The sequence below is a fragment of the Dermacentor silvarum genome, chromosome 7 (assembly GCF_013339745.2).
Source record: "Dermacentor silvarum isolate Dsil-2018 chromosome 7, BIME_Dsil_1.4, whole genome shotgun sequence".
Lineage (NCBI taxonomy): Eukaryota > Metazoa > Arthropoda > Arachnida > Ixodida > Ixodidae > Dermacentor > Dermacentor silvarum.
Window position 1 is genome coordinate 20,996,052 of NC_051160.1, and position 12,967 is coordinate 21,009,018.

The 12,967-nt window shown below is 46.3% G+C and overlaps 1 protein-coding gene across 4 annotated transcripts in view; it reads left to right on the forward strand.

Annotated features, from left to right (window-relative positions):
- LOC125939622 (protein Skeletor, isoforms B/C-like) overlaps positions 1 to 12,967 on the forward strand; it is an 85,622-nt gene that overhangs the window by 5,186 nt on the left and 67,469 nt on the right. For 3 of the 4 annotated variants that reach the window (XM_049670316.1, XM_049670317.1, XM_049670315.1), the window contains exons 3-7: positions 4,286 to 4,358; positions 4,490 to 4,598; positions 5,669 to 5,831; positions 8,320 to 8,392; positions 12,301 to 12,481. In XM_049670316.1, coding sequence (XP_049526273.1) covers positions 4,286 to 4,358; positions 4,490 to 4,598; positions 5,669 to 5,831; positions 8,320 to 8,392; positions 12,301 to 12,481 — 599 coding nt within the window. Of the gene's footprint in view, positions 1 to 1,000; positions 1,419 to 4,285; positions 4,359 to 4,489; positions 4,599 to 5,668; positions 5,832 to 8,319; positions 8,393 to 12,300; positions 12,482 to 12,967 lie in introns of those variants that run through there. The other variant, XM_049670318.1, reaches the window with a different exon arrangement.

Below are 12,967 nucleotides of genomic sequence, written 5' to 3' on the forward strand. Positions count from 1 at the left end.
GATATTGCCACGGCTAACAAAGGTACCACTGTAGCGAATGACAGGTGCGAACGGGACGAAGAACGTCCGCACGAGGGCAGACTGTTACGAGCGCGCACTCTACTGGGATAAATTAAAATTAAATTGTGGCATTTAATGTCCCTAAACTGCACAGCGAGGGAGGCCGTGGTGGTGGGCCGGCTCCGGATTAATCCTGGGCTTCTTTAACGTGCACCAAAACCATGGTACACGAGAGTGTTTGCATTCCGCACCCATCGAAATGCAGCCGGGACCGAACCCGCGACCTCGTGCTCAGCAGCGCAATTCCATAGCCACCGAGCCACCACGCACGGCTGGTAACTAGTCGAGATATACTCTGCAAAAATTGTGGCGCGCTAACAAGGACTCGCAGCGAAGCACAATTTCGTTGTTGTCGTGTGTTCTTCGCAATAGTATAGTGTCTGTTAGCGCATTACAAATGTACAAACCGACCGATCGAAACCCCCTTCGTTTAACCTCTCGTCACCCGCAGCGCATCACAGCACGCGCATGTGAACGCGCAGCGACGTCGGGTGATACCGCAAGGGTATATGCGTCACTCGAGTTGCTGCGGCACGACATCCGAGCTTTCACGTTTGAAACACATGCAGTTAATCTTGATACACTATAGTCCCTCATTCAAGCTCGGGCAGTTCTCGCCTGCAGCTTTCGACCGGAGTTTTCATTTTCTGCAGCGAAGCTGTATATGGCTAGGTTCTGGCGGATCGGGTCCGCGGACGAAACGACGCGTATAGAACAACAATTTTCGGCGCCAGATATATATCGGTTTATGTATAAAGTGCCCTAGCGCACGTGTCAAAACGGATGACGGTTGGCCCATTGTCATACTCCTCGCCACCGCCGATGCCTCTTTCTCAAGTGTCGCGATACTCGGCGGCGGCACGTCCCACCAATCGTTGTGCCCCTCTGTCTCGTGACGTAGGGATCGCGCTAGCGCTGTTATCAGCAGTTGGCAGTTGCCCTTTGGACTCGCTATGGGACGGACGCGCGTCGTTCGCCGTATACCATAGTGATCACAAGGCGATGGTTAGCAAGGTTACAAAATAAATGATCAACGCCGGGATCATTGAGTGTGTCTCTTTATTCGCTCAACATAGTCAATAATGATAATATATAAATTCAACATTCACTATAGCAGACCCACCATAGTCACAGCTTCGCTGGCTTCCATCTTCACAGTATATAGTGGAATGGCGCGTGATTTTTTTGTCTCGCTGTTCGCCTCCAGGAGCCTCAGACAGTGGGCAGCGCTCGTCGTTGGATGTTTGGTACCTGGGCAGCCTGAACTCCGGCTTGCACGGCATCCAAGGGACGGTCTATGCTGCCTCGGCGGACACGCTGTCTGCTGCGGGGCTTCAGCTACGACGGACGAGCACCGAGTACGTGAAACACGTTTGCAGGGCGACGTGTTGGCCTCGCGTACTTCAATACCTCTGGCACGTCTACACAAACACACAATGAACAGCCTGATGGAAACGGTGTACGCAGAGTCCTAGACAGTTGATTCAACATGCTCTCTCGACAACCACGTGGTTGCACCGTGATTTTCGCAACCAGCTGTAAGAATGTAACATTCGAAATTAACAGCGATGGCACGCATTGACGCATATGGTTCACCCTGCTGGATCATTCGGTCAACAGGCCGGCGTTGACTGGCTTCTTATCGGGAAAAAAAAAAAACTAGACGTTATAGGTTGTAGAAAACGGGTTTGTATTATCTACACACTCCGGCTAGATACTGCGAACATGCTAGGAAAACTGCGGTTCTGGGTTGACCATTGTAGTTCAGAGAAGCATGCTTTTCGACGCACTCAGCTATTTCGCTCCGTGAGCTATAAATGCCTTTCTTCGCAGGTTCACGTTAGAGGAAAGCAGAGCCCCTGGAAGTGTTATGTGTGAAAAGGCACATAAAATATACATTATACATGGTGTTTCTATTCCATGGCAAAAAAAAAAAAAATGCTGAAGTATACAGGGCAGCTCGTGCAGCATTGCCAAGAATAAAATAGTGCTGTTTAGTCCCGATTGCACAATTCTCTTCCCCCCCCCCCCCTCCTAATTTCTGCGCAAATAGCATTTTTTTTATCTTGCTCTTTGTCCTGTGTAGTGCGCTATAGAGGAAGCCTTTTTTTTTTTTTTTAGCCGCACCGAATTTTTAAAGTAGCCTGTCGCAGATAGCACAATTCTTACTCTTGATCTAAATTACTCGATCTGGCGGCCATTACTTCTGCGAGAAATCTAAATGCCTAATTGAATAATTAACTTTCTAATTATTTACATTGCAGCGCATATTTCAATCTACGAATTGTGGCTAGCTGAGCTGGCCGGTAAGAGAAAGTTGGAAGTCACAGCTCAACATTCATGTTTGTTTTTGAGAATACAGTGTCAAGAAATTAGAGGATGAAATACTATGCAATTAAATTTGTCCCGAGGTAATTATTTGGATGCTAAATTTACACCTATTATGCTAGAGAGTAGACGTAAGTGGGCATTACATGGATCCAGTTTCATCTATTCTACTGTAAAGAATTAGGAAGCGAGCCAGTTATGGTACTCAGCTATAGTGTGCTCATTGCAGGGTACGCATGACTCGAGATATTGAGTGGATCTTTCACTAACAACGAAGTAGGACTAACGTCATCGAAGTCTATTCGGGAGAAAATTTGGGCATTTTACATTTTCCAGACGTTTGCGTAATTTTTGTCATATAGCCGAAAGTACAGAACATTTGCATTCCAAGCTTCTTGCGCAGCAACAACGAATCTATCGCAGCAGAACACACCCGCGAGCGATTAGGCTGAAAATAAACAATCAGATGTTTGCCAAATAAAGAACGAAGAGCACACTGATCCCGATTTAATTCATAAGCGGAAAGGTTGGACAACTTGGAATACTATTTCTAGCCCCGCTTTTAGTACAAGCACCGTATACGCTACTCGCGCCGTTAGGACAGGGCGTAATGAGCTCTGAAAGCACTTACATGTCCTCTAAAGCTGTGGTCAAAGCTTCGTGTCGTGCACAAAGCCACCGTCTACGACATGCGTCGAAACGGAGGTTTGCTGCACCGCACCGGCGTCACGCGCTTGCATTGTAAACGCGGAGGCAACGGAGGCAGCTGAGGCAAGCAATGGACGCGTCACCACGTGATCAAACATGGCAGCACCCACGGAAGCGCCGGGAAAAGGGTCATATACTGTGCCGAGGAGCATATGTCGTCTTGAAGAAGACAAGTCCACTTGTCGAAACATTGGCGCCTGCTTTCACCTTTTTCTCGTTTTGCTCATAGCGATCTTTTAGAAATTCATACCAGAGAAATGCGTCTTTCTTTGCACAAATCGCCGAAAAAACATAATCACCATGACTCGCTCTCGCTTTCGAGGCACTTTTGCAAATCTGCACTGCAGTGAAGCCAGTTTACGGGAGCGGGTGCCTTTTATGAGAACAACACGCGCATGAATTTTGCAGCGATTTTATGTAAAGTAGCATTTGTGAAAGGCGAAAACATATCTCCAGAACACCACGGGGTAAACAACTTCTTTCGAGTGAGATTCGCTTTCATCAAAATTTCGCATCCACAAACCGCAAAGCACTTCCGTAATGCAGTGAAAGCAACGCATAGGATAGAGCAGCGAACCTACAAGGTGAAACAGGTTTCTCGGTAAATAATCAAATGAATAAAAGAGCAGTTTCTACACAGGGTATATTAAGGAGATGCAATGACGTCTACAAAGGCGAAAAAAAAATTGAGTTTATTCATGTTGTGGAACATGTGAAATAATCCCGATGTCCTAAATTTCAGGACTTGCGGAAAGTCGCTGGCCTGTTCTTTCCAAAAGTGCGTCAATGCGAGTGGGGATCTTAGTTCTTTGATTTGGCTTCGTAAATCAGATCCAATATTGTGTTCGTTGGTCCAGTTTCTATGTTTGTTGGCTGGTGTTTTTTTTTTCTTAGACGTGGTTCCAAGCTTCAGGTTTCACTAGATGCAGTCTTGTAAGTCGATACCTTTTTTGTTTCATGTCGGAATAATATTGTGACGGATGATATTGCACTGACGAATTAAATTTGTCATGACCTTTCCACATGCTCAACTGTATTGACTTCTCGGTTGCGTCAGCTCTGCATTTTGCTGATCACCATGCTATAAATGACCGAACGACGAGGTAAAAACAACGCTCTGACCAGGTTCGGACCCCCCCCCCCCCCCTCCTTTTTTTTAATTTTTAGCATTTACTCTGCTCTTTTTCAGGCGCCCGCTTCATCGTCGGCACATGGAACAAGCCTGACGGGAACGGAATCCTTGTGAAGGATGAAATGGGCAGGTAAACGCCAATGTTCTGCTTTAAGACTTTGCCCGATGTGCTCTGGTTTTCCATCTTTCCACGATGCGCACGCTTCGAAAGTTCCACCGACATGTCGGTTTTCCAGAGTGGCTTTCGTTTCTCTTCCTTAGCGATCAAGCACTCAAGGCCTACAGAAACAAGACGATTGTGCTCAAGTTGCCAGCTGGTAATAAGATCGCTGACTTCAAGTGGTTCAGCGTGTACGACAGAAAAGCCAAGGTACCGCATGTGCGATTCCGTTGTGGCAGCTAGCAGTCGCGATGAATTGCTTTAGAAAATAAAGTATTGAAACGGTGGCTATAGTTCGAATCAGCTCTTTACAGAACCGTCAGAACACCATTGATACTTTCGACTTAATGAAAAACTTTTCACTGCGTTAACTGAGCGTGCACATGCAGGTGGATGGTTATTTTATTGTGCCCACCTTATCGCTAGAGTCAGTTTCGCTTTGGAGACGGTATTACTGCTAATCACGTTCTACTCCTGCCGCTGAATGTAAAAATTATTCCGACGCTTTTTAGAGGCTGCCGGATAGCCATCAAAATATGCGATTTGGAAGACTATCACAGGGAATGCTCTACGAAGAATTTAGGTGTTTTGCGACTGCTCCTAGACGATCACCAGTGTTTGAGAAGTAAACGTTTGAGCGAAGAGGTTACTCATGCGCACTTCTTTCTTAGTTAATGTTTTTTGCTTAAAAGAACTAGAATGGTTCAGTGTAAAAATAAAGAGGGAGAAAAACCTGCTCCAACACCTGCTGCTTGCGTGCAGATGAGGCACGCAATGTGGTGAGCGCACACGTTCGCTCTCCTGCAAGAAATCATTGACGTCGTTGGTGTAACAAAATGAGCTTTATTGAATCTTTGTTTCACTCTCAGCTTTAGGTGTGGCGTAGTGCTTGTCTACGCTTTCGGCATTTATAGCTGGTTCCTCAAATATCTTAGGAATATCAGTTGCTGAAGTGCGGCGCGAAGCCCTGACCAGCAAAGAAATAAATGTTTGATTACCTTTGCAGCGCTAATGTACCAGTGGTATTAAAGGTTAAGGCGAGTTAGCGTTGATTCATCCGCGAAACAGCCCGAAAGGAACAGCGCTCTCTTATCGGTTCTTCTTAGCGTCAGATATTTTCACGATGTTCCGAGGATGAACCAATAATACCACTCCAGGTTGACATTTGCCTTTTTAACCCGAACTTTGAGCAACTCGCCCCAGCATATCTGGTCGGTCTCGCAAACAATGAAATTTGCTGGCTCACACCACAAAGACTGACGAATGCTGTCTGCGCGTAGAGGAGCTTTGCGCATGTTGACATTCCCGGCAACCTGCATCTTCCGGGGTCGACGATGGCGGCAAGACACCTAGTTGGCAACCACACCAACGCTACGGCCGTTGTCATCGAGGACCAGAAGACGCTCCTGCTGAAGAACTTCTACTACGACGGCTCGATACCAGGTATACGGTGCTTTGTGGGTGTAGGTTCGAATGCCACCGCTGCCACCATGTCGCTTAATCGCAGAGGTACTAACTTACGGACTACGTGGTAACAAAATAAATATTGATGTCCGAGAGACTGCTGCAATGGAATCTCGTTGATACGATCTTCACGGAAACCGGAAATTAAACGTATCATCCGAAAATCGTATTAACCGGAAGACATTGCTCCTATAAGACACTGACCGAGAAATTATTAAAAACGTATTATGCGGAATTGTATCGAGTTTCCACTGTAGTCATAAGGTTATACGAACTAAGCAGAGGTTCCGGAGCACGTGCATTCGTACCTATATAGCTACCCCATTGATGATAAAAACTGGCGTGGTGGTGGTGATAGTGGACAACTGATGTACTCGTATGTCCACATACGACATTCACGATGCTACCCTAGTTCCTTCGCCCAGTATGAAGAATATTTATTAGTGAAACTAACCGAGAGAAATGGCGGGCTTTTCACGTGGCGTCTGGGCCACAGCCAAAGAAAACATAAGGCATCGGCCTGCTTTTAATACAAGCCTGCCGCTGATCTTGTGCTTTTAATTAGATCAATTGTAGAATACAAGAATAAAATACATTAGGAAATTAAAATTTGATAAAGCGGAGACACGTCAGCCACCGTGTCGCGAAGACCACATCGGTTTGCTTCGGGCTACCCGTGGTGTGGTGACTTCTTTCCTCTTCGAACTATAGATCTGTAGACTCTTGTAGCAGCTTGATAATATAGGTTAACACCGATGCGCCCGTCACAAACAGGGAGGTTTTGAGTGAACCTGTTGGAACACTCGATGTGAGAATTTTCAGTTTCGTGTGATTTTCCCGGCACAGCCGCATTGTTCACTTGGTGCAGCTGTGTGCGACTGTGATGATGTATCAAACCGCAGTTCACACGAATGTCGCTTCGTAAGAACGGTGTCGCGCGTACTGGGAGCTAAAGTGCATGCACAGTTGAACCGGTTTACACTCGTAACTTCATCAGCTTGAGGTTGGTTAATGAATGCGAGCACCAAGCTCCCGGACGAAATGGAAACTCACTTGTCGGAAATTGTGGTCCTATTAGCCCATGTAGCCCTTTCGATTGCGCCACCTGTACGACGGACTCGTTTCAAAACGAGCAGGGCGATGAATGTGTCGGTATTGAGTCGTTTTGGTTTCGCCTAGCTACCACCGGCGTCAAGTTGTTGTTTACTTCAACTTATTTATCTTCATTAGGAATAAGAATGGGACGGCAAGAATACTTCCCCAAGCAGTTACGATAGGCAGTTAATTAATCAAAGGATGTTCGTTTCTCCTGTGTTTTCTTTGTTTTCAGTGTTTCTTGAGATTGCTTAGTAGTTGCTTGCCTAAATACCGTGCCCTTCAGTATTTCCAATTTTTAAAAATGCTATACAGTGTCCGTGGTATTTTCGCGATGTCACGCCTCTTATAGAGCAGGAAATGTCTGCAAGAACTTGTCATAATTTATTTTGTCATATTGTAATATTTTAAATCGTGAACGTCAACCAACTAGCCCAACTCGCCACCTTGTTGAAACAAGCAAGCGCCTTGCAAGCTTATTGTGTCTGCTGAGAAGTGTAACTACCTACAGTTTTTGTGACAACTAAAACTGATGGTGAAATCGGGGTCTTATATATCCGTCCGACATTGCTGTAATCTGCGACGTCAGGGCCAGGTAGCTGCCTTAAAAAGTTCCAACTTCGTGTTGCCGTTTTGGTCTCTCTCTCTATTTTTTAGATGCGAAGCATCTTATGGTCGGGGCTATGTCACTCCCTCCCTCCCCCCCTCCGCCGTGAGGCGTCCACACCCCTACTGCGCATGCGCATCCTCCTCCCCTCCTCTCCTTGTCTCAACTCCTCTCCTCTCGGCATTCCTCCTCTCCTCTCCGACGCTCCTCTCCTCTCCGGATTGCGCAACGAATGGCAACACCTGCGGCTCCGCGCGCGATAATGCGAAGCAGTTTAGGTTAGAGGCGCGACGGTAGGCGCTCCAGAGGCACCGGCAGCAGTCACCAACGCCGCGCGCGTTAGGTGCGAACGCGGGCAAAACGCCGACGGCGTCGACAACAGTTCTGTGCGTAGCTGGTGCTGCTGCATGTCCAAGTTTATACAGCTGATAAAACTACCTTGAGTTGACCCTATGGCTGCTTCGCATACTACTCAGGGTTCCCCTGCGGGAAGATGGTGTAATATTTTTTGAAATGCCACACTTTTCTCTTGAAAAGCACCTCACGCTGTCATTGCTTTCGTAGCGTAAGTATGACAGCGCGAACTGACGGGACAAACAGAAGACAAGCAGAAATTGTGCGTGCGTGCGCTCCTCTGCTGTGTCCTGTATACGCTTGTGATGCAATGCTTTCTAGTCAAAGGTCATACATATGCATGCTATTTCAGAAGTACAATGTACTATATAGTGTAGCTTAAAATTGTTTTTTTTCCCTCTGCCGCTGCAGATACGTACTTCCTAGTCGGAAAGGGCGACGAGCCGGGACCCCAAGGAATCAAGCTTCTGGACGAAAAACGAAGGTGTGGTTTAGAGGCTGTCTTCACTCGGCAGGTTGAACGCTTAAACAAGCAGTTTCCCGCAAGCCATAAGATTTTCTATCACTGGACTTATTTATGGACTAAATTTTTTACAGACCTTAAAACGTGCCTCTATAAAGCTTTTTGAGAATTTACCGACGAGTTCAACAAAAGTTGGTTTTGACGAAGACGCCGATAGGCGGGAACATTCAGCCTGACACTTTTCTATATGGAACCCCAAGAAGTGGGTTCGCCAAGCCATAGCAGCAAGCCTAACACGAGGCACACGGCGGGGCACAAATGCCACTTGCGCTTGGTCACAGGATGACCATCGTACAAATTACATAAGGAGTATCTGCGACACTTGCTGGAAAGTCTCAATTGAATTGCGTTGCGTATGGGTCATGGAATTCAACTATCGTTCGTTTTATAGATCGGAATACGTGTGCATCAACTGTACGTAGGAAGAGATATGCTTTGGAGCACAATGCCGCCATGCTTCGCCATTCGATAGTTCGCTATAGCAATTCTCTGCACGCTCCGAACATGTTCGTTTTGGCGTTACTGCGAACTTTGTAACATGGGCGAAAGCGCGCCGCCGCTGGAAGTGCTGGCGCTATACTATCGTTTTGACGTAGAAAGTTGGATCACGTGACAGCGCTTCGCCTTGCATGGCAGCGCTCGCACGGCTTGCAGTGAGCCGTCTTTTCGAGTGGCTTGCATGGGAAGCATGTTCTTGTATTTTTGCTCAGGAACTTTTGTCTTTTGTCGTCGACAATTACTGACTATGGTATCCGCAGCGAAAATGTTGCTTTGGGGCCCACGAAATGCTACATTCGATGACATCGAGGGACTCGTACCGGGGCTGTTGGGGTATGCAGTCGATCCCGGGAAGCGCACTTGTTTTGGTCGGTTGCTGTGTACTTGGTGCAAAAATACAACGTGTTGTTATAGATTCGTGCTTCAGACAAGGAAACAGCCTGTATTAGTGTGCAAAAAACATTGCAAGTAGGAAGAAGGCGACAGGATAAGAGCACACACTAACAACCAAGTTTATTGCGCAAAAGGCCTTCACACACACACAAAAAAAAAGCGTACAATCACATGTCCATGAATACGCTTTATCACAAAAGATACTGTTATTCATTGCCTAAAAAAAAGTTGAGTCACTTTAGCATACGCTAAAGAGGATGAAGGTGAAAGCCGGCGCGCTCACGAAACATTGAATAAATGACTTGACATTCTCATTTGAATGCGTTGTTACTTCCTATTACTTGATTTATCCCACCTAAGATGGTGGGTTCGAGTGCCTTAATTAACTATATTTAACTGTGCCTGAATTAACTTCGCCTTAGTTAACATCAAAGGTTGCGAGTTCGACTCCCACCTATGGTCGTGGGTCCGTCAATGGCGGCACCATCACTTTTGGTGCCATTGAATTTTGGCCCCGCCAAATGTCGAGGGTTTGACTCCCGCCAAAGGCCTTGGGTTCGAGTGCCTTAATTAAATTTGCCTCGATTAATATAGCAGCCATCGTCATCTTCCTCGGCCGCATTTTATATATGGCACGCTCCGGCGCGTGTGTCTCGTGCCTCGTGCTGTAGAAGAAAATTCGGCAGGCACTTAAGACACTGCTTACGTGTGGCAATGCGAGAGCATTATACGGTTTGTAGAACTCTGAACGTCACTAACGCGCTCATTTTACATACACTCATGACGTGGCGCCACCTCCTCCGCACTGTCAAGTGCGCCGCCCAATGCCGCACGCACTAGTCAGCCAGATGGCTGCGACGTGACGTGTGCAATCAGGAACGCATTTAGTAAGCCAGAATCGTGGAGGAGCCATGACTTTTGGGGAGCGTGCTAGTCTCGCACCCGGAGGCCCAGGTTCGATTCCCACCCAGACCGAAATGTATACGAAATTTTCTTTTCAAAGCCACTAATTTACTTTGTTTACAGAAACCTCCCTGGGAAATATGACGTCAATCCGAGCATCTTTTGACGTGTTTCTACTCTTTGCGGCGTCGGCCACTTTCGTTCTTCGTTCTGGGGTTTTACGTGCCAAAACCAGTTCTGATTATGAGGCACGCCGTGGTAGAGGACTCCGTATTAATTTTCACCACCCGGGGTTCTTTAACGTGCACTACAACGCAAGCACACGGGCGTTCTGCATTTCGCCTCTATCGAAATGCGGCTGCGGCCGGGATTCGGTTCCACGATCTCGTGCTCAGCAGCGCAACGGCCATTTTTCGCCACGGCGCAGTTTCGCGAAGGTCACCGCCAAGGGCACCGCCAACATAGACACCTAAGGCTTTCGCCTTAATAAATTAATAGATGACGCTCCCACACATTTCTCCTGCCCCCGTGAATATAAAAAAAAAGGCTGCATGAAATGCACGTGCCCTCTTGTCTTTGTCACTGTATCGTCAGAACTAGGTGCGCAGTAGCACTTGGAACAATCACTTGCCAGGTTTCTGCCACGTACCCGCGACCGACCCGTGCATCAGATTAGCATGTCGTTTTAGGCGGTCGTTAATACAACGCCTTGTCTGGCCAATGTAGCAGTGACCACACGATAATGGAATTCGGTAGGCAACTGCCATCGTGCATTGCACAAACGTCTTTAACGTTCCTTCTTACAGCGCAGACTGGAAGCGCAATCGGAATTCACGCGTTTACATAGGGACCCTATAGCTTATTCCGTGCTGCAAATGCCAGCTTTACATGCGCTTTTTCAACAATTCCTTTTAGACGATGGGACACCTTGTGAACATATGACACAGTAGAAATCTTCGCCTGTGTTCACCCTCAAGGATGGCTTGATTTGAGCTTATTTTTACTTTATCTTAATCGGCAAGGAGCAATTCCGGTATTCCTGACCGAGAGCAGGTTGTCAAGTAAGCCTGCGAACTTAACGACTTTCAACTTGGCCTTGAAAGCTTGTTTCAGCCTGGTTATGGCAAGACCTTGACAGCGATGTCCGCATGCATGATTCGGAGAAGAAACTCAATATATATGTCGCGTGTTCGGTTTCACCCAACACTGAATCCATTTTAATGGTTATTTTAATGCGATTAGCATTTTTAATGTCTGTCTTCCATGAGCATTTAAGTTAGAATGAGCATGTTGCGATTTTAAGAAATTCATTATCAAATTATTGAGATTTTTGGGTAAATATGAACGCGCACTGCCCGCGAGGCTTAAAATACCGCTGCATCACGGGTTTACACAATTCTGACTGCAATATTGTCTCTTGGTTTGGTTTTGCAATGCAGTGAAATATTTCAGCACTTTAGATCCTACAAAAGCGTGCAATACGCGCTATTTATTGCTTAGAGTGAGTGAGTACGAACTTTATTTAGGTCCTGCGGAGAAAGAATATAAACTGATATGAACATTCCGTGCCATATTTCATTCCATCGAAGACACCCTCCCTTTTCAACACTTAATTTGAACTTTAGATTTCTGTGCTTGCTTTCACTCAAATTCGCGATACTCAAAATGTGTAAAATGCAGTACCTACAACTTCAGAGAGACGCAGTGTGTTGTACCGCGCCGTCGAACTAACCAGCTACATTTCTTAACTAAGTGAACGTGCCTTTTTGAAAAATGTTTTGATCGTTTTCCTTGTGTTATCTCTAACGTTATGATCTTTATTAAGCTATATAAATGTATAATTAAATCACTTGTCATTTTGCTTGTAATAATAATGTAATACTATAATAATAATAATAATGGGTATGTGCAAACACGTTGTTTCGCTATATTGATTCAATGCTAACGCTTAAATGCTGTACCTTCGACAGCCGTCGTGAGATGGGTTCCGGCGCAACTTCTGTCACGCATAAGCGTGCCTGTTTAGCCCGCGGTTTAGACTGTACACCGCTTCGGTCCTGCTGTATTACGCACAGGACCAGCGTGCTCGGAAAGTACGCGGGCGAAAATCTGCGCCTCACGTTTCCCGGTAACCTGACCGTGGACGACGTCGATTGGTTCGCGGTCTACTGCACCGGCTGCACCAAGTCCCTGGTGCAGGCTTCCATTCCGAAGCGTCTGAACGTGCCCCGCAACGCAAGGTTTATCAAGAGGGTGGTGAGCTCCGCTTTTGTGTTGCCCACGTATGACGCCGTTCTTATGGAGGCGAAGGTGATAAGGATTGACAGATGCATCTGTGAGCGCGTTTCCCTTGAGCGACGATTTGCCCTCTCGCTTGTCTCTCAGGTGTGACTGCCAGTGTAGAAACATGTGCCAGAATCCTTTAAACAGCACTGGTGCTCTTCTCTGACTTCACTGTGTCAGATTTTTTTTTTTTTTTTTCGTGAAGACAACAAATACTCACAGTTCTCATCTCGTCTCAATTGTGGGTGCCGCAAGAGGGAGTTGCAAGTTTCTTTCAACAATGAAGACGTGTTCGACTACCTTCGACTAACGTGAATTGCCCCGTAAATTTCATAACGTCATCGTGGTTAAGATTAACACAGATAAGTTTATTGTTAGCTATAACGATCAATGTCTCACTTTGGAAAAGTTATGTCTGATAAAGTATTCTTTGAAACCACGATTTTCAGTAATTTCTCT